Raw genomic sequence first — 19036 nt, 5'->3', positions numbered from 1 at the left:
TGTGTGGGTGAGAGTGTCTGTGCGTCTGTGGGTGAGAGTGTGTGTGTGTGTGTGAGGGACTGTGTTTGTGCGTGTGTGGGTGAGAGTGTGTGTGCGTGTGTGGGTGAGAGTGTGTGTGTGCGTGTGTGGGTGAGAGTGTGTGTGTGCGTGTGTGGGAGTGTGTGTGTGCGTGTGTGGGTGAGAGTGTGTGTGTGTGGGTGAGAGTGTGTGTGTGCGTGTGTGGGTGAGAGTGTGTGTGTATGTGTGGGTGAGAGTGTGTATGTGCGTGTGTGGGTGAGAGTGTGTATGTGCGTGTGTGGGTGACAGTGTGTGTGTGAGTGTGTGTGTGTGTGTGAGAGAGTGTGTATGTGAGTGTGTGGGTGAGTGTGTGTGTGTGCGTGTGTGGTGAGAGTGTGTGTGCATGTGTGGGTGATTGTCTGTGTGTGCGTGTGTGGGTGAGAGTGTGCATGTGCGTGTGTGGGTGAGAGTGTGTATGTGAGTGTGTGGGTGAGTGTGTGTGTGTGCGTGTGTGGGTGAGTGTGTGTGTGCGTGTGTGGGTGAGAGTGTGTGTGTGTGGGTGAGAGTGTGTGTGTGCGTGAGTGTGTGTGTGTGTGTGTGTGAGAGAGTGTGTATGTGTGGGTGAGAGTGTGTGTGTGAGTGTGTGGGTGAGTGTGTGTGTGTGTGAGAGAGTGTGTGTGCGTGTGTGGGAGTGTGTGTGTGTGGGTGAGAGTGGGTGAGAGTGTGTGTGTGGGTGAGAGTGTGTGTGTGAGTGTATGGGTGAGTGTGTGTGTGTGTGTGTGTGTGTGGGAGTGTGTGTGTGTGGGTGAGAGAGAGTGTGCGTGCCTGTGTGGTTGAGAGTATGTGTGAGAGTGTGTGTGAGAGAGAGTGTGTGCGTGTGTGGGTGTGTGTGTGTGTGTACATGTGTGGGTGAGAGTGTGTATGTGTGTGTGAGAGTGTGTGTGTGCGTGTGTGGGTGAGAGTGGGTGAGAGTGTGTTGTGAGTGTGTGGATGAGTGTGTGAGTGTGTGGGTGAGTGTGTGTGTGTGTGGGTGAGAGTGTGTGTGTGTGAGTGTGTGGGTGAGTGTGTGTGTGTGCATGTGTGGGTGAGTGTGGGTGAGAGTGTGTGTGTGTGGGTGAGAGTGTGTGTGTGCGTGTGTGGGTGAGTGTATATGTGTGTGGGTGATAGTGTGTATGTGTGTGTGAGAGTGTGTGTATGTGTGTGTGAGAGTGTGTGTATGTGTGTGTGAGAGAGTGTGTGTGTGAGTGTGTGGGTGAGTGAGTGTGTGTGCATGTGTGGGTGAGTGTGTGTGTGTGTGTGTATGCGTGTGTGGGTGAGAGTGTGTGTGTGGGTGAGAGTGTGTGTGTGTGGGTGTGGGTGAGTGTGTGTGTGTACATGTGTGGGTGAGAGTGTGTGTGTGCATGTGTGGGTGAGTGTGTGTGTGTGTGGGTGATAGTGTGTATGTGTGTGTGAGAATGTGTGTATGTGTGTGTGAGAGTGTGTGTATGTGTGTGTGAGAGAGTGTGTGTGTGAGTGTGTGGGTGAGTGAGTGTGTGTGCATGTGTGGGTGAGTGTGTGTGTGTGTGTGTATGCGTGTGTGGGTGAGAGTGTGTGTGTGGGTGAGAGTGTGTGTGTGTGGGTGTGGGTGAGTGTGTGTGTGTACATGTGTGGGTGAGAGTGTGTGTGTGCATGTGTGGGTGAGTGTGTGTGTGTGTGGGTGAGAGTGTGTGTGTGCGTGTGTGGGTGAGTGTGTGTGTGTACATGTGTGGGTGAGAGTGTGTGTGTGCATGTGTGGGTGAGTGTGTGTGTGTGTGGGTGAGAGTGTGTGTGTGTGGGTGAGAGTGTGTGTGTGCGTGTGTGGGTGAGTGTATATGTGTGTGGGTGAGAGTGTGTATGTGTGTGTGAGAGTGTGTGTATGTGTGTGTGAGAGTGTGTGTATGTGTGTGTGAGAGAGTGTGTGTGTGAGTGTGTGTATGTGTGTGTGAGAGTGTGTGTGTGCATGTGTGGGTGAGTGTGTGTGTGTGTGAGGGAGTGTGTGTGTGCGTGGGTGGGTGAGAGTGTGTATGTGTGTGCGTGAGTGTGTGGGTGAGAGTGTGTGTGTGCATGTGTGGGTGAGAGCATGTGTGTGCGTCTGTGTGAGAGAGTGTGTATGTGTGTGTGAGGGAGTGTGTGTGTGTGGGTGAGAGTGTCTGTGCGTCTGTGGGTGAGAGTGTGTGTGTGTGTGTGAGGGACTGTGTTTGTGCGTGTGTGGGTGAGAGCGTGTGTGCGTGTGTGGGTGAGAGTGTGTGTGTGCGTGTGTGGGTGAGAGTGTGTGTGTGCGTGTGTGGGTGAGAGTGTGTGTGTGCGTGTGTGGGAGTGTGTGTGTGCGTGTGTGGGTGAGAGTGTGTGTGTGTGGGTGAGAGTGTGTGTGTGCGTGTGTGGGTGAGAGTGTGTGTGTATGTGTGGGTGAGAGTGTGTATGTGCGTGTGTGGGTGAGAGTGTGTATGTGCGTGTGTGGGTGACAGTGTGTGTGTGAGTGTGTGTGTGTGTGAGAGAGTGTGTATGTGAGTGTGTGGGTGAGTGTGTGTGTGTGCGTGTGTGGTGAGAGTGTGTGTGCATGTGTGGGTGATTGTGTGTGTGTGCGTGTGTGGGTGAGAGTGTGTATGTGCGTGTGTGGGTGAGAGTGTGTATGTGAGTGTGTGGGTGAGTGTGTGTGTGTGCGTGTGTGGGTGAGTGTGTGTGTGCGTGTGTGGGTGAGAGTGTGTATGTGTGGGTGGGAGAGTGTGTATGTGAGTGTGTGGGTGAGTGTGTGTGTGTGCGTGTGTGGGTGAGTGTGTGTGTGTGCGTGTGTGGGTGAGAGTGTGTATGTGTGGGTGGGAGAGTGTGTATGTGAGTGTGTGGGTGAGTGTGTGTGTGCGTGTGTGGGTGAGTGTGTGTGTGCATGTGTGGGTGAGAGTGTGTATGTGTGTGTGGGTGAGTGTGTGTGTGCGTGTGTGGGTGAGAGAGAGAGTGTGTGTGTGTTAGAGAGAGAGAGAGTGTGTGTGTTAGAGAGAGAGAGTGTGTGTGAGAGAGAGAGTGTGTGTGAGAGTGTGTGCGTGTGTGTGTTAGAGAGAGTGAGAGTGTGTGTGTTAGAGAGAGCGAGAGAGAGAGAGTGTGTTAGAGAGAGAGTGCGTGTTAGAGAGAGAGAGTGTGTGTTAGAGAGAGAGAGTGTGTGTGTGTGAGAGAGAGAGAGAGTGTGTGTGTGTGTTAGAGAGAGAGTGTGTGTGTGTTAGAGAGAGAGAGTGTGTGTTAGAGAGAGAGAGAGTGTGTGTTAGAGAGAGAGAGTGTGTGTGTGTGAGAGAGAGAGAGTGTGTGTGTGTGTGTTAGAGAGAGGGAGTGTGTGTGTGTGAGAGAGAGAGAGAGTGTGTGTGTGTGTGTTAGAGAGAGAGAGTGTGTGTGTGTTAGAGAGAGTGTGTGTTAGAGAGAGAGAGCGAGTGTGTGTGTGTTCGAGAGAGAGAGAGTATGTGTTAGAGAGAGAGAGTGTGTGTTAGAGAGAGAGAGTGTGTGTGTGTGAGAGAGAGAGAGAGTGTGTGTGTGTTAGAGAGAGAGAGTGTGTGTGTTAGAGAGAGAGTGTGTGTGTGCGTGTGTGTTAGAGAGAGAGAGAGTGTGTGCGTTAGAGAGAGAGAGTGTGTGTGTGTTAGAGAGAGAGTGTGTGTGTGTGTGTTAGAGAGAGAGAGAGTGTGTGTGTTAGAGAGAGAGAGTGTGTTAGAGAGAGAAAGTGTGTGTTAGAGAGAGAGAGTGTGTGTGTTAGAGAGAGAGAGTATGTGTGTGTTAGAGAGAGAGAGTGTGTGTGTGAGAGAGAGAGTGTGTGTGTGCGTGTGTGTTAGAGAGAGAGAGAGTGTGTGTGTTAGAGAGAGAGAGTGTGTGTTAGAGAGAGAGAGTGTGTGTTAGAGAGAGAGAGTGTGTGTGTTAGAGAGAGAGAGTATGTGTGTGTTAGAGAGAGAGAGTGTGTGTGTGAGAGAGTGAGTGTGTGTGTGCGTGTGTGTTAGAGAGAGAGAGAGAGTGTGTGTGTTAGGGAGAGAGAGAGTGTGTGTTAGAGAGAGAGAGTGTGTGTGTGAGAGAGAGAGTGTGTGTGTGTTAGAGAGAGAGAGTGTGTGTGTGTTAGAGAGAGTGTGTGTGTTAGAGAGAGAGTGAGATTGTGTGTTAGAGAGAGAGAGTGTGTGTGTGTTGTCATGGGAATGTCACTTTAAGAAATGTTTGCCTTCTCAAGTGGCTGCAGTGATGTCATTGTGTGGGTGGAGCTTAGCTCTGTCTCTGCTTTTTACTTTCGTTTTGAGCTGGAAGCTGATTTTGGCTCTGAGCTTTAGTTTTGTTTTCGGTTGGAGAGGTGCATTCAAACCAAGGAGGTGTATTTTGGTCTCTCTCTCTCTGCACGCTAAAGAGTGTCTCCAGATCACTTGATGATTTCAAAGTAATACCTGTTTCTGTAGAGAATTCAAACCTACTGACTTCGTTAAAAAGGGTCTTTGGCTTGTGGATGTTGTTCGGAAAGTTACCTGTACAGTACTGTATCTATGGTTAGACATTTAAAGGTTGCACATCATGTGATAAAACGAGTAGCGGACAAGAAAGCAAAATTTTGTAGTTTTGCCAGTGGAGATAAAGGTTTGGTGTTGTTACCAGTGAACCTTTAAAAGCGAGGTTTTGTGCACCTTATCAGATTGAAAGGAAATTAAGTGAGGTGAAATATGTGGTAAGGATGCCAGATAGAAGGGAGACTCACCGAGTGTGTCATGCGAATATGCTTAAAAGGTACTTTGAAAGGGAAGGAGAGAAAAAGGAGGAGGTTTTAATGATTCTAACTCAAAGTGACGAACCAAATCCAGATGACCTTGGATTTGACAATACTCAAATTAAATTGGAAAACGAGGATGTTCTTAAAAATTGGGATAAATTGTTGAGTTACCTTCCAGAGGAAAAACGAACTGACCTGATTGACATCACATGGGCAGGTTTGTGGAGTTAAGTTGGGAAGAACTAAAATGGCTATACATGATGTAGATGTGGGAAATGCTGTTCCAATCAAACAACATCCATATAGACTTAACCCTTTAAAATTGGCACAGGTTAAACATAGAACATAGAACATAGAAAATACAGCACAGAACAGGCCCTTCGGCCCACGATGTTGTGCCGAACCTTTGTCCTAGATTAATCATAGATTATCATTGAATCTACAGTGCAGAAGGAGGCCATTCGGCCCCCTGAGTCTGCACCAGCTCTTGGAAAGAGCACCCTACCCAAACTCAACACCTCCACCCAACACCAAGGGCAATTTGGACATTAAGGGCAATTTATCATTGGCCAATTCACCTAACCCGCACATCTTTGGATTGTGGGAGGAAACCGGAGCACCCGGAGGAAACCCACGCAGACACGGGGAGGACGTGCAGACTCCGCACAGACAATGACCCAAGCCGGAATCGAACCTGGGACCATGGATCTGTGAAGCAATTGTGCTATCCACAATGCTACCGTGCTGCCCTTAAGAACAAATAAATCTACACTATATCATTTTCCCGTAATCCATGTACCTATCCAACAGCTGCTTGAAGGTCACTAATGTTTCCGACTCAACTACTTCCACAGGCAGTGCATTCCATGCCCCCACTACTCTCTGGGTAAAGAACCTACCTCTGATATCCCTCCTATATCTTCCACCTTTCACCTTAAATTTATGTCCCCTTGTAATGGTGTGTTCCACCTGGGGAAAAAGTCTCTGACTGTCTACTCTATCTATTCCCCTGATCATCTTATAAACCTCTATCAAGTCGCCCCTCATCCTTCTCCGCTCTAATGAGAAAAGGCCTAGCACCCTCAACCTTTCCTCGTAAGACCTACTCTCCATTCCAGGCAACATCCTGGTAAATCTTCTTTGCACCTTTTCCAGAGCTTCCACATCCTTCCTAAAATGAGGCGACCAGAACTGTACACAGTACTCCAAATGTGGCCTTACCAAAGTTTTGTACAGCTGCATCATCACCTCACGGCTCTTAAATTCAATCCCTCTGTTAATGAACGCGAGCACACCATAGGCCTTCTTCACAGCTCTATCCACTTGAGTGGCAACTTTCAAAGATGTATGAACATAGACCCCAAGGTCTCTCTGCTCCTCCACAATGCCAAGAACTCTACCGTTAACCCTGTATTCCGCATTCATATTTGTCCTTCCAAAATGGACAACCTCACACTTTTCAGGGTTAACAAAGAGATTGAGAGTATGCTGAAGAATGGCATAATTGAAGTGGGTTGCAGCCAATGGAGCTCACCCATAGTGATGGTACCTAAACCAGACGGTACCCATCGGTTGTGTGTGGACTATAGAAAGGTTAATGCAGTTACAAGAACGGACTCTTATCCTATCCCACGTTTGGGGGATTGCATTGAGAAAGTGGGATAATCAGCTTTTATTTCCAAACTGGGTTTACTTAAAGGTTACTGGCAGGTACCTTTATCTGAAAGGGCGAAGGAGATTTCAGCTTTTGTGACTCCAGATGGTATAGACCAATTCAAAGTTATGCCACTTGGCATGAAAAACGCCCCAGCCACATTTCAACGGTTAACTAACAAAGTTGTTTCAGGATTACCCAACTGTGCGGTACACATCGACAATCTGGTAATTTTCAGCCAGACATGGACAGAACATTTGAAACATCTGACGGAGTTATTCGATCGACTTCAGGAGGCGGGTTTGGTGGTAAACCTAGCCAAAAGTGAATTTGGAAAGGCCCAAGTCACTTTCCTTGCCCACACAATCGACAGTGGCTGCTGATGCGAGCGATGTGGGCGTAGGTGCGGTGCTTCTACAAGACAACGGCGAAGGGCTAGAGCGGCCTGTTGGTTATTTTTCGAAGAAACTAGATAAGCACCAGAAAAAGTATTCCACGATTGAGAAGGAGGCTTTGAGCTTGGTGCTGGCTTTGCAACATTTTCAATTTTATATTACCAACAATTCGTCTGAAACAATTATATATACTGATCATAATTCATTGACGTTTTTGGAGCGATTCTGGAATAACAATGCAAGGCTGTTTCGATGTTACAGCCATTTCATTTAAAAATAGTACATGTGGCAGGACGGGAAAACGTGATAGCCGATGCCTTGTCACGAATGTGAAGAAGAGAAGCCGGTTCGGTGGAGGTGGAAGAGCTAAAATGGGCTATTTTATTATAAATGTTTGCTTGAACAAAAAAGTATATTTCCTGTCAATGTCGTTTAAAAGAAGGTGAAAAGGTGAAAAATGAAGCCATCTTAAAGTTGGTGGTTTATTTTTTTTTCTTGGGGGGAGGTGTCATGGGAAAGTCACTTTAAGAAATGTTTGTCTGCTCAAGCGGCTGCGGTGATGTCATTGTGTGGGTGGAGCCGGGCTCTGTCTCTGCTTTTTACTTTCGTCTTGAGCTGGATGCTGATTGTGGCTCTGAGTTTCAGTTTCGTTTTCAGTTGAAGAGCTGCATTCAAAACAAGGAGGTGCATTTTGGTCTCTCTCTCTCTCTGCATGCTAAAGAATATCTCCAGATCACTTGATGATTTCAAAGTAATACCTGTTTCTGTTAAGGAATGCAAAACAGGGCAGCACGGTGGCGCAGTGGCTTAGCCCTGCTGCCTCACGGAGCTGAGGTCCCGGGTTCGATCCCGGCTCTGGGTCACTGTCCGTGTGGGGTTTGCACATTCTCCCCCATGTCTGCGTGGGTTTCGCCCCCACAACCCAAAGATGTGCAGGGTAGGTGGATTGGCCGCGCTAAATTGCCCCTTAATTGGACAAAATTAATTGGGTACTCTAAATTTACAAACAAAAGGAGTGCACACCTACTGGCCGGGATTCTCCGCCGGCGTGATCCTCCGTTATGCCGCCGCCCGGGGGTTTCCCTGACGGCGTGGGGCTGCCCCACAATGGGAAACCCCATTGGCCGGCTGGCGTTACAGAGCATCCTGTCGGCCGGTCGGGGCGGAAAAGTGGCGTGGCTGGGCCGAGAATCCCGCCCACTGTTTATGTTAAAAAGGGTGTTTGGCTGATGAATGTTGTTCGGAAAGTTACTAAGAGTTACCTATAGAGTACAGTATCTTTGGGGGGAATCAGTGTTGGTAGTTGCTAAGATGTTTACTGTGTGTTTGTAAAATATTAACTGGATTCATAGAATAAACATTGTTTTGTTTAAAAATACTTTAGATCTCTGTTGCGCCACACCTGTAAAGTGGGCCCCATAACCAAAATCTAGTAAAAGTTGTGGGTCAGGTGAACTCCATGATACACTTTGGGGTTCTCGAAACCCTGGCCCATAACAGTGTGAGTGTGTGTGAATATGTGAGAGAATGCGTGTGTGTGTGTGTGTGTGTGAGTGAGTGAGTGTATCTGAGTGTGTGTGTGAGTGTGTGTGTGAGAGTGTGTGAGTGTATCTGAGTGTGTGTGTGAGTGTATCTGAGTGTGTGTGTGAGAGTGTGTGAGTGTGTGTGTGAGTGTGTGTGTGAGAGTATCTGAGTGTGTGTGTGAAAGTGTGTGAGTGTGTGTGTGAGTGCGTGTGTGTGATAGTGTGTGAGTGTATCGGAGTGTGTGTGTGAGAGTGTGTGAGTGTATCGGAGTGTGTGTGTGAGAGTGTGTGAGTGTATCGGAGTGTGTGTGTGAGAGTGTGTGAGTGTGTGTGAGTGTGTGTGTGTGAGAGTGTGTGAGTGCATCTGAGTGTGTGTGTGAGAGTGTGTGAGTGTGTGTGAGTGTGTGTGTGAGAGTGTGTGAGTGTATCGGAGTGTGTGTGTGAGAGTGTGTGAGTGTATCGGAGTGTGTGTGTGAGAGTGTGTGAGTGTGTGTGAGTGTGTGTGTGTGAGAGTGTGTGAGTGTATCTGAGTGTGTGTGTGAGAGTGTGTGAGTGTATCGGAGTGTGTGTGTGAGAGTGTGTGAGTGTATCTGAGTGTGAGTGTATCTGAGTGTGTGTGAGAGTGTGTGAGTGTATCTGAGTGTGTGTGAGAGTGTATGAGTGTATCTGAGTGTGTGTGAGAGTGTGTGAGTGTATCGGAGTGTGTGTGTGAGAGTGTGTGAGTGTATCGGAGTGTGTGTGTGAGAGTGTGTGAGTGTATCGGAGTGTGTGTGTGAGAGTGTGTGAGTGTATCGGAGTGTGTGTGTGAGAGTGTGTGTGTGTTAGAGAGAGGGAGAAATCCCAGACACCCCATTGTGATATTCAGTGAGGGAGTCCGTGTCTGGGGGAAGGCCGCACCCTGGGAGCGAAAAGAGACCAAAGCACTCACCTGACCAGCTGGCATATTTTCAGTTGTTGGAACTTCAAATTGGAAGCGCAGGCGTCACGATATGTGGTAGAATTAAGGAACAACATGGGGATAGACACAGAGTAAAGCTCCCTCTACACTGTCCCCTTCAAACATTCCCAGGACAGGTACAGCACGGGGTTAGATACAGAGCAAAGCTCCCTCTACACTGTCCCCATCAAACACTCCCAGGACAGGGACAGCACGGGGTTAGATACAGAGTAAAGCTCCCTCTACACTGTCCCCATCAAACACTCCCAGGACAGGTACAGCACGGTGTTAGATACAGAGTAAAGCTCCCTCTACACTGTCCCCATCAAACACTCCCAGGACAGGTACAGCACGGGGTTAGATACAGAGTAAAGCTCCCTCTACACTGTCCCCATCAAACACTCCCAGGACAGGTACAGCACGGGGTTAGATACAGAGTAAAGCTCCCTCTACACTGTCCCCATCAAACACTCCCAGGACAGGTACAGCACGGGGTTAGATACAGAGCAAAGCTCCCTCTACACTGTCCCCATCAAACACTCCCAGGACAGGTACAGCACGGGGTTAGATACAGAGCAAAGCTCCCTCTACACTGTCCCCATCAAACACTCCCAGGACAGATACAGCACGGGGTTAGATACAGAGTAAAGCTCCCTCTACACTGTCCACATCAAACACTCCCTGGACAGGTACAGCACGGGGTTAGATACAGAGTAAAGCTCCCTTTACACTGTCCCCATCAAACACTCCCAGGACAGGGACAGCACGGGGTTAGATACAGAGTAAAGCTCCCTCTACACTGTCCCCTTCAAACACTCCCAGAACAGGTACAGCACGGGGTTAGATACAGAGTAAAGCTCCCTCTACACTGTCCCCATCAAACACTCCCAGGACAGGTACAGCACGGGGTTAGATACAGAGCAAAGCTCCCTCTACACTGTCCCCATCAAACACTCCCAGGACAGGTACAGCACGGGGTTAGATACAGAGCAAAGCTCCCTCTACACTGTCCCCATCAAACACTCCCAGGACAGATACAGCACGGGGTTAGATACAGAGTAAAGCTCCCTCTACACTGTCCACATCAAACACTCCCTGGACAGGTACAGCACGGGGTTAGATACAGAGTAAAGCTCCCTTTACACTGTCCCCATCAAACACTCCCAGGACAGGGACAGCACGGGGTTAGATACAGAGTAAAGCTCCCTCTACACTGTCCCCTTCAAACACTCCCAGAACAGGTACAGCACGGGGTTAGATACAGAGTAAAGCTCCCTCTACACTGTCCCCATCAAACACTCCCAGGACAGGTACAGCACGGGGTTAGATACCGAGTAAATCTCCCTCTACACTGTCCCCATCAAACACTCCCAGGACAGGTACAGCACGGGGTTAGATACAGAGTAAAGCTCCCTCTACACTGTCCCCATCAAACACTCCCAGGACAGGTACAGCACAGGGTTAGATACAGAGTAAAGCTCCCTCTACACTGTCCCCTTCAAACATTCCCAGGACAGGTACAGCACGGGGTTAGATACAGAGTAAAGCTCCCTCTACACTGTCCCCATCAAACACTCCCAGGACAGGTACAGCACAGGGTTAGATACAGAGTAAAGCACCCTCTGCACTGTCCCCATCAAACACTCCCAGGACAGGTACAGCACGGGGTTAGATACAGAGTAAAGCTCCCTCTACACTGTCCCCATCAAACACTCCCAGGACAGGTACAGCACGGGGTTAGATACAGAGCAAAGCTCCCTCTACACTGTCCCCATCAAACACTCCCAGGACAGGTACAGCACGGGGTTAGATACAGAGCAAAGCTCCCTCTACACTGTCCCCATCAAACACTCCCAGGACAGATACAGCACGGGGTTAGATACAGAGTAAAGCTCCCTCTACACTGTCCACATCAAACACTCCCTGGACAGGTACAGCACGGGGTTAGATACAGAGTAAAGCTCCCTTTACACTGTCCCCATCAAACACTCCCAGGACAGGGACAGCACGGGGTTAGATACAGAGTAAAGCTCCCTCTACACTGTCCCCATCAAACACTCCCAGGACAGGTACAGCACAGGGTTAGATACAGAGTAAAGCTCCCTCTACACTGTCCCCATCAAACACTCACAGGACAGGTACAGCACGGGGTTAGTTACAGAGTAAAGCTCCCTCTACACTGTCACCGTCAAACACTCCCAGGACAGGTACAGCACGGGATTAGATACAGAGTAAAGCTCCCTCTACACTGTCCCCATCAAACACTCCCAGGACAGGTACAGCACGGGGTTAGATACAGAGTAAAGCTCCCTCTACACTGTCCCCATCAAACACTCCCAGGACAGGTACAGCACAGGGTTAGATACAGAGTAAAGCTCCCTCTACACTGTCCCCTTCAAACATTCCCAGGACAGGTACAGCACGGGGTTAGATACAGAGTAAAGCTCCCTCTACACTGTCCCCATCAAACACTCCCAGGACAGGTACAGCACAGGGTTAGATACAGAGTAAAGCACCCTCTGCACTGTCCCCATCAAACACTCCCAGGACAGGTACAGCACGGGGTTAGATACAGAGTAAAGCTCCCTCTACACTGTCCCCATCAAACACTCCCAGGACAGGTACAGCACGGGGTTAGATACAGAGCAAAGCTCCCTCTACACTGTCCCCATCAAACACTCCCAGGACAGGTACAGCACGGGGTTAGATACAGAGCAAAGCTCCCTCTACACTGTCCCCATCAAACACTCCCAGGACAGATACAGCACGGGGTTAGATACAGAGTAAAGCTCCCTCTACACTGTCCACATCAAACACTCCCTGGACAGGTACAGCACGGGGTTAGATACAGAGTAAAGCTCCCTTTACACTGTCCCCATCAAACACTCCCAGGACAGGGACAGCACGGGGTTAGATACAGAGTAAAGCTCCCTCTACACTGTCCCCATCAAACACTCCCAGGACAGGTACAGCACAGGGTTAGATACAGAGTAAAGCTCCCTCTACACTGTCCCCATCAAACACTCACAGGACAGGTACAGCACGGGGTTAGTTACAGAGTAAAGCTCCCTCTACACTGTCACCGTCAAACACTCCCAGGACAGGTACAGCACGGGATTAGATACAGAGTAAAGCTCCCTCTACACTGTCCCCATCAAACACTCCCAGGACAGGTACAGCACGGGGTTAGATACAGAGCAAAGCTCCCTCTACACGGTCCCCATCAAACACTCCCAGGACAGATACAGCACGGGGTTAGATACAGAGTAAAGCTCCCTCTACACTGTCCCCATCAAACACTCCCTGGACAGGTACAGCACGGGGTTAGATACAGAGTAAAGCTCCCTTTACACTGTCCCCATCAAACACTCCCAGGACAGGTACAGCAAGGGGTTAGATACAGAGTAAAGCTCACTCTACACTGTCCCCATCAAACACTCCCAGGACAGGTACAGCACAGGGTTAGATACAGAGTAAAGCTCCCTCTACAATGTCTCCATCAAACACTCCCTGGACAGGTACAGCACGGGGTTAGATACAGAGTAAAGCTCCCTCTACACTGTCCCCATCCAACACTCCCAGGACAGGTACAGCACGGGGTTAGATACAGAGTAAAGCTCCCTCTACACTGTCCCCATCAAACACTCCCAGGGCAGGTACAGCACGGGGTTAGATACAGAGTAAAGCTCCCTCTACATTGTCTCTGTCAAACACTCCCAGGACAGGTACAGCACGGGGTTAGATACAGAGCAAAGCTCGCTCCACACTGTCCCCATCAAACACTCCCAGGACAGGGACAGCACAGGGTTAGATACAGAGTAAAGCTCCCTCTACACTGTCCCCACCAAACACTCCCAGGACAGGTACAGCATGGGGTTAGATACAGAGTAAAGCTCCCTCTACACTGTCCCCATCAAACACTCCCAGGACAGGTACAGCACGGGGTTAGATACAGAGCAAAGCTCCCTCTACACTGTCCCCACCAAACACTCCCAGGACAGATACAGCACGGGGTTAGATACAGAGTAAAGCTCCCTCTACACTGTCCCCATCAAACACTCCCTGGACAGGTACAGCACGGGGTTAGATACAGAGTAAAGCTCCCTCTACACTGTCCCCATCAAACACTCCCAGGACAGGTGCAGCACAGGGTTAGATACGGAGTAAAGCTCCCTCTACACTGTCCCCATCAAACACTCACAGGACAGGTACAGCACGGGGTTAGATACAGAGTAAAGCTCCCTCTCCACTGTCCCCATCAAACACTCCCTGGACAGGTACAGCACGGGGTTAGATACAGAGTAAAGCTCCCTTTACACTGTCCCCATCAAACACTCCCAGGACAGGTACAGCACGGGGTTAGATACAGAGTAAAGCTCCCTCTACACTGTCCCCATCAAACACTCCCAGGACAGGTACAGCACAGGGTTAGATACAGAGTAAAGCTCCCTCTACACTGTCCCCATCAAACACTCCCTGGACAGGTACAGCACGGGGTTAGATACAGAGTAAAGCTCCCTTTACACTGTCCCCATCAAACACTCCAGGACAGGGACAGCACGGGGTTAGATACAGAGTAAAGCTCCCTCTACACTGTCCCCATCAAACACTCCCAGGACAGGTACAGCACAGGGTTAGATACAGAGTAAAGCTCCCTCTACACTGTCCCCATCAAACACTCACAGGACAGGTACAGCATGGGGTTAGATACAGAGTAAAGCTCCCTCTACACTGTCCCCGTCAAACACTCCCAGGACAAGTACAGCACGGGATTAGATACATAGAGTAAAGCTCCCTCTACACTGTCCCCATCAAACACTCCCAGGACAGGTACAGCACGGGGTTAGAGACAGAGCAAAGCTCCCTCTACACTGTCCCCATCAAACACTCCCAGGACAGGTACAGCACGGGGTTAGATACAGAGCAAAGCTCCCTCTACACGGTCCCCATCAAACACTCCCAGGACAGATACAGCACGGGGTTAGATACAGAGTAAAGCTCCCTCTACACTGTCCCCATCAAACACTCCCTGGACAGGTACAGCACGGGGTTAGATACAGAGTAAAGCTCCCTCTACACTGTCCCCTTCAAACACTCCCAGAACAGGTACAGCACGGGGTTAGATACAGAGTAAAGCTCCCTCTACACTGTCCCCATCAAACACTCCCAGGACAGGTACAGCACGGGGTTAGATACCGAGTAAATCTCCCTCTACACTGTCCCCATCAAACACTCCCAGGACAGGTACAGCACGGGGTTAGATACAGAGTAAAGCTCCCTCTACACTGTCCCCATCAAACACTCCCAGGACAGGTACAGCACAGGGTTAGATACAGAGTAAAGCTCCCTCTACGCTGTCCCCTTCAAACATTCCCAGGACAGGTACAGCACGGGGTTAGATACAGAGTAAAGCTCCCTCTACACTGTCCCCATCAAACACTCCCAGGACAGGTACAGCACAGGGTTAGATACAGAGTAAAGCACCCTCTGCACTGTCCCCATCAAACACTTCCAGGACAGGTACAGCACGGGGTTAGATACAGAGTAAAGCTCCCTCTACACTGTCCCCATCAAACACTCCCAGGACAGGTACAGCACGGGGTTAGATACAGAGCAAAGCTCCCTCTACACTGTCCCCATCAAACACTCCCAGGACAGGTACAGCACGGGGTTAGATACAGAGCAAAGCTCCCTCTACACTGTCCCCATCAAACACTCCCAGGACAGATACAGCACGGGGTTAGATACAGAGTAAAGCTCCCTCTACACTGTCCACATCAAACACTCCCTGGACAGGTACAGCACGGGGTTAGATACAGAGTAAAGCTCCCTTTACACTGTCCCCATCAAACACTCCCAGGACAGGGACAGCACGGGGTTAGATACAGAGTAAAGCTCCCTCTACACTGTCCCCTTCAAACACTCCCAGAACAGGTACAGCACGGGGTTAGATACAGAGTAAAGCTCCCTCTACACTGTCCCCATCAAACACTCCCAGGACAGGTACAGCACGGGGTTAGATACCGAGTAAATCTCCCTCTACACTGTCCCCATCAAACACTCCCAGGACAGGTACAGCACGGGGTTAGATACAGAGTAAAGCTCCCTCTACACTGTCCCCATCAAACACTCCCAGGACAGGTACAGCACAGGGTTAGATACAGAGTAAAGCTCCCTCTACACTGTCCCCTTCAAACATTCCCAGGACAGGTACAGCACGGGGTTAGATACAGAGTAAAGCTCCCTCTACACTGTCCCCATCAAACACTCCCAGGACAGGTACAGCACAGGGTTAGATACAGAGTAAAGCACCCTCTGCACTGTCCCCATCAAACACTCCCAGGACAGGTACAGCACGGGGTTAGATACAGAGTAAAGCTCCCTCTACACTGTCCCCATCAAACACTCCCAGGACAGGTACAGCACGGGGTTAGATACAGAGCAAAGCTCCCTCTACACTGTCCCCATCAAACACTCCCAGGACAGGTACAGCACGGGGTTAGATACAGAGCAAAGCTCCCTCTACACTGTCCCCATCAAACACTCCCAGGACAGATACAGCACGGGGTTAGATACAGAGTAAAGCTCCCTCTACACTGTCCACATCAAACACTCCCTGGACAGGTACAGCACGGGGTTAGATACAGAGTAAAGCTCCCTTTACACTGTCCCCATCAAACACTCCCAGGACAGGGACAGCACGGGGTTAGATACAGAGTAAAGCTCCCTCTACACTGTCCCCATCAAACACTCCCAGGACAGGTACAGCACAGGGTTAGATACAGAGTAAAGCTCCCTCTACACTGTCCCCATCAAACACTCACAGGACAGGTACAGCACGGGGTTAGTTACAGAGTAAAGCTCCCTCTACACTGTCACCGTCAAACACTCCCAGGACAGGTACAGCACGGGATTAGATACAGAGTAAAGCTCCCTCTACACTGTCCCCATCAAACACTCCCAGGACAGGTACAGCACGGGGTTAGATACAGAGCAAAGCTCCCTCTACACGGTCCCCATCAAACACTCCCAGGACAGATACAGCACGGGGTTAGATACAGAGTAAAGCTCCCTCTACACTGTCCCCATCAAACACTCCCTGGACAGGTACAGCACGGGGTTAGATACAGAGTAAAGCTCCCTTTACACTGTCCCCATCAAACACTCCCAGGACAGGTACAGCAAGGGGTTAGATACAGAGTAAAGCTCACTCTACACTGTCCCCATCAAACACTCCCAGGACAGGTACAGCACAGGGTTAGATACAGAGTAAAGCTCCCTCTACAATGTCTCCATCAAACACTCCCTGGACAGGTACAGCACGGGGTTAGATACAGAGAAAAGCTCCCTCTACACTGTCCCCATCCAACACTCCCAGGACAGGTACAGCACGGGGTTAGATACAGAGTAAAGCTCCCTCTACACTGTCCCCATCAAACACTCCCAGGGCAGGTACAGCACGGGGTTAGATACAGAGTAAAGCTCCCTCTACATTGTCTCTGTCAAACACTCCCAGGACAGGTACAGCACGGGGTTAGATACAGAGCAAAGCTCGCTCCACACTGTCCCCATCAAACACTCCCAGGACAGGGACAGCACAGGGTTAGATACAGAGTAAAGCTCCCTCTACACTGTCCCCACCAAACACTCCCAGGACAGGTACAGCACGGGGTTAGATACAGAGCAAAGCTCCCTCTACACTGTCCCCATCAAACACTCCCAGGACAGATACAGCACGGGGTTAGATACAGAGTAAAGCTCCCTCTACACTGTCCACATCAAACACTCCCTGGACAGGTACAGCACGGGGTTAGATACAGAGTAAAGCTCCCTTTACACTGTCCCCATCAAACACTCCCAGGACAGGGACAGCACGGGGTTAGATACAGAGTAAAGCTCCCTCTACACTGTCCCCTTCAAACACTCCCAGAACAGGTACAGCACGGGGTTAGATACAGAGTAAAGCTCCCTCTACACTGTCCCCTTCAAACATTCCCAGGACAGGTACAGCACGGGGTTAGATACAGAGTAAAGCTCCCTCTACACTGTCCCCATCAAACACTCCCAGGACAGGTACAGCACAGGGTTAGATACAGAGTAAAGCACCCTCTGCACTGTCCCCATCAAACACTCCCAGGACAGGTACAGCACGGGGTTAGATACCGAGTAAATCTCCCTCTACACTGTCCCCATCAAACACTCCCAGGACAGGTACAGCACGGGGTTAGATACAGAGTAAAGCTCCCTCTACACTGTTCCCATCAAACACTCCCAGGACAGGTACAGCACAGGGTTAGATACAGAGTAAAGCTCCCTCTACACTGTCCCCTTCAAACATTCCCAGGACAGGTACAGCACGGGGTTAGATACAGAGTAAAGCTCCCTCTACACTGTCCCCATCAAACACTCCCAGGACAGGTACAGCACAGGGTTAGATACAGAGTAAAGCACCCTCTGCACTGTCCCCATCAAACACTCCCAGGACAGGTACAGCACGGGGTTAGATACAGAGTAAAGCTCCCTCTACACTGTCCCCATCAAACACTCCCAGGACAGGTACAGCACGGGGTTAGATACAGAGCAAAGCTCCCTCTACACTGTCCCCATCAAACACTCCCAGGACAGGTACAGCACGGGGTTAGATACAGAGCAAAGCTCCCTCTACACTGTCCCCATCAAACACTCCCAGGACAGATACAGCACGGGGTTAGATACAGAGTAAAGCTCCCTCTACACTGTCCACATCAAACACTCCCTGGACAGGTACAGCACGGGGTTAGATACAGAGTAAAGCTCCCTTTACACTGTCCCCATCAAACACTCCCAGGACAGGGACAGCACGGGGTTAGATACAGAGTAAAGCTCCCTCTACACTGTCCCCATCAAACACTCCCAGGACAGGTACAGCACAGGGTTAGATACAGAGTAAAGCTCCCTCTACACTGTCCCCATCAAACACTCACAGGACAGGTACAGCACGGGGTTAGTTACAGAGTAAAGCTCCCTCTACACTGTCACCGTCAAACACTCCCAGGACAGGTACAGCACGGGATTAGATACAGAGTAAAGCTCCCTCTACACTGTCCCCATCAAACACTCCCAGGACAGGTACAGCACGGGGTTAGATACAGAGCAAAGCTCCCTCTACACGGTCCCCATCAAACACTCCCAGGACAGATACAGCACGGGGTTAGATACAGAGTAAAGCTCCCTCTACACTGTCCCCATCAAACACTCCCTGGACAGGTACAGCACGGGGTTAGATACAGAGTAAAGCTCCCTTTACACTGTCCCCATCAAACACTCCCAGGACAGGGACAGCACAGGGTTAGATACAGAGTAAAGCTCCCTCTACACTGTCCCCACCAAACACTCCCAGGACAGGTACAGCACGGGGTTAGATACAGAGTAAAGCTCCCTCTACACTGTCCCCATCAAACACTCCCAGGACAGGTACAGCACGGGGTTAGATACAGAGCAAAGCTCCCTCTACACTGTCCCCACCAAACACTCCCAGGACAGATACAGCACGGGGTTAGATACAGAGTAAAGCTCCCTCTACACTGTCCCCATCAAACACTCCCTGGACAGGTACAGCACGGGGTTAGATACAGAGTAAAGCTCCCTCTACACTGTCCCCATCAAACACTCCCAGGACAGGTGCAGCACAGGGTTAGATACGGAGTAAAGCTCCCTCTACACTGTCCCCATCAAACACTCACAGGACAGGCATAGCACGGGGTTAGATACAGAGTAAAGCTCCCTCTCCACTGTCCCCATCAAACACTCCCTGGACAG

At 50.1% G+C, this 19036-nt stretch overlaps 1 protein-coding gene across 2 annotated transcripts in view; it reads right to left on the bottom strand.

The window, feature by feature from the left end:
* LOC140399947 (RAS guanyl-releasing protein 2) overlaps positions 1-19036 on the bottom strand; it is a 197946-nt gene that overhangs the window by 70156 nt on the left and 108754 nt on the right. For both annotated transcript variants that reach the window (XM_072489435.1, XM_072489434.1), the window contains exon 4: positions 9230-9292. In XM_072489435.1, coding sequence (XP_072345536.1) covers positions 9230-9292 — 63 coding nt within the window. The remainder of the gene's footprint in view (positions 1-9229; positions 9293-19036) is intronic.

The sequence above is a fragment of the Scyliorhinus torazame genome, chromosome 24 (assembly GCF_047496885.1).
Source record: "Scyliorhinus torazame isolate Kashiwa2021f chromosome 24, sScyTor2.1, whole genome shotgun sequence".
In the NCBI taxonomy this organism is placed as follows: domain Eukaryota; kingdom Metazoa; phylum Chordata; class Chondrichthyes; order Carcharhiniformes; family Scyliorhinidae; genus Scyliorhinus; species Scyliorhinus torazame.
This window is presented reverse-complemented; position numbering and strand designations above follow the sequence as displayed.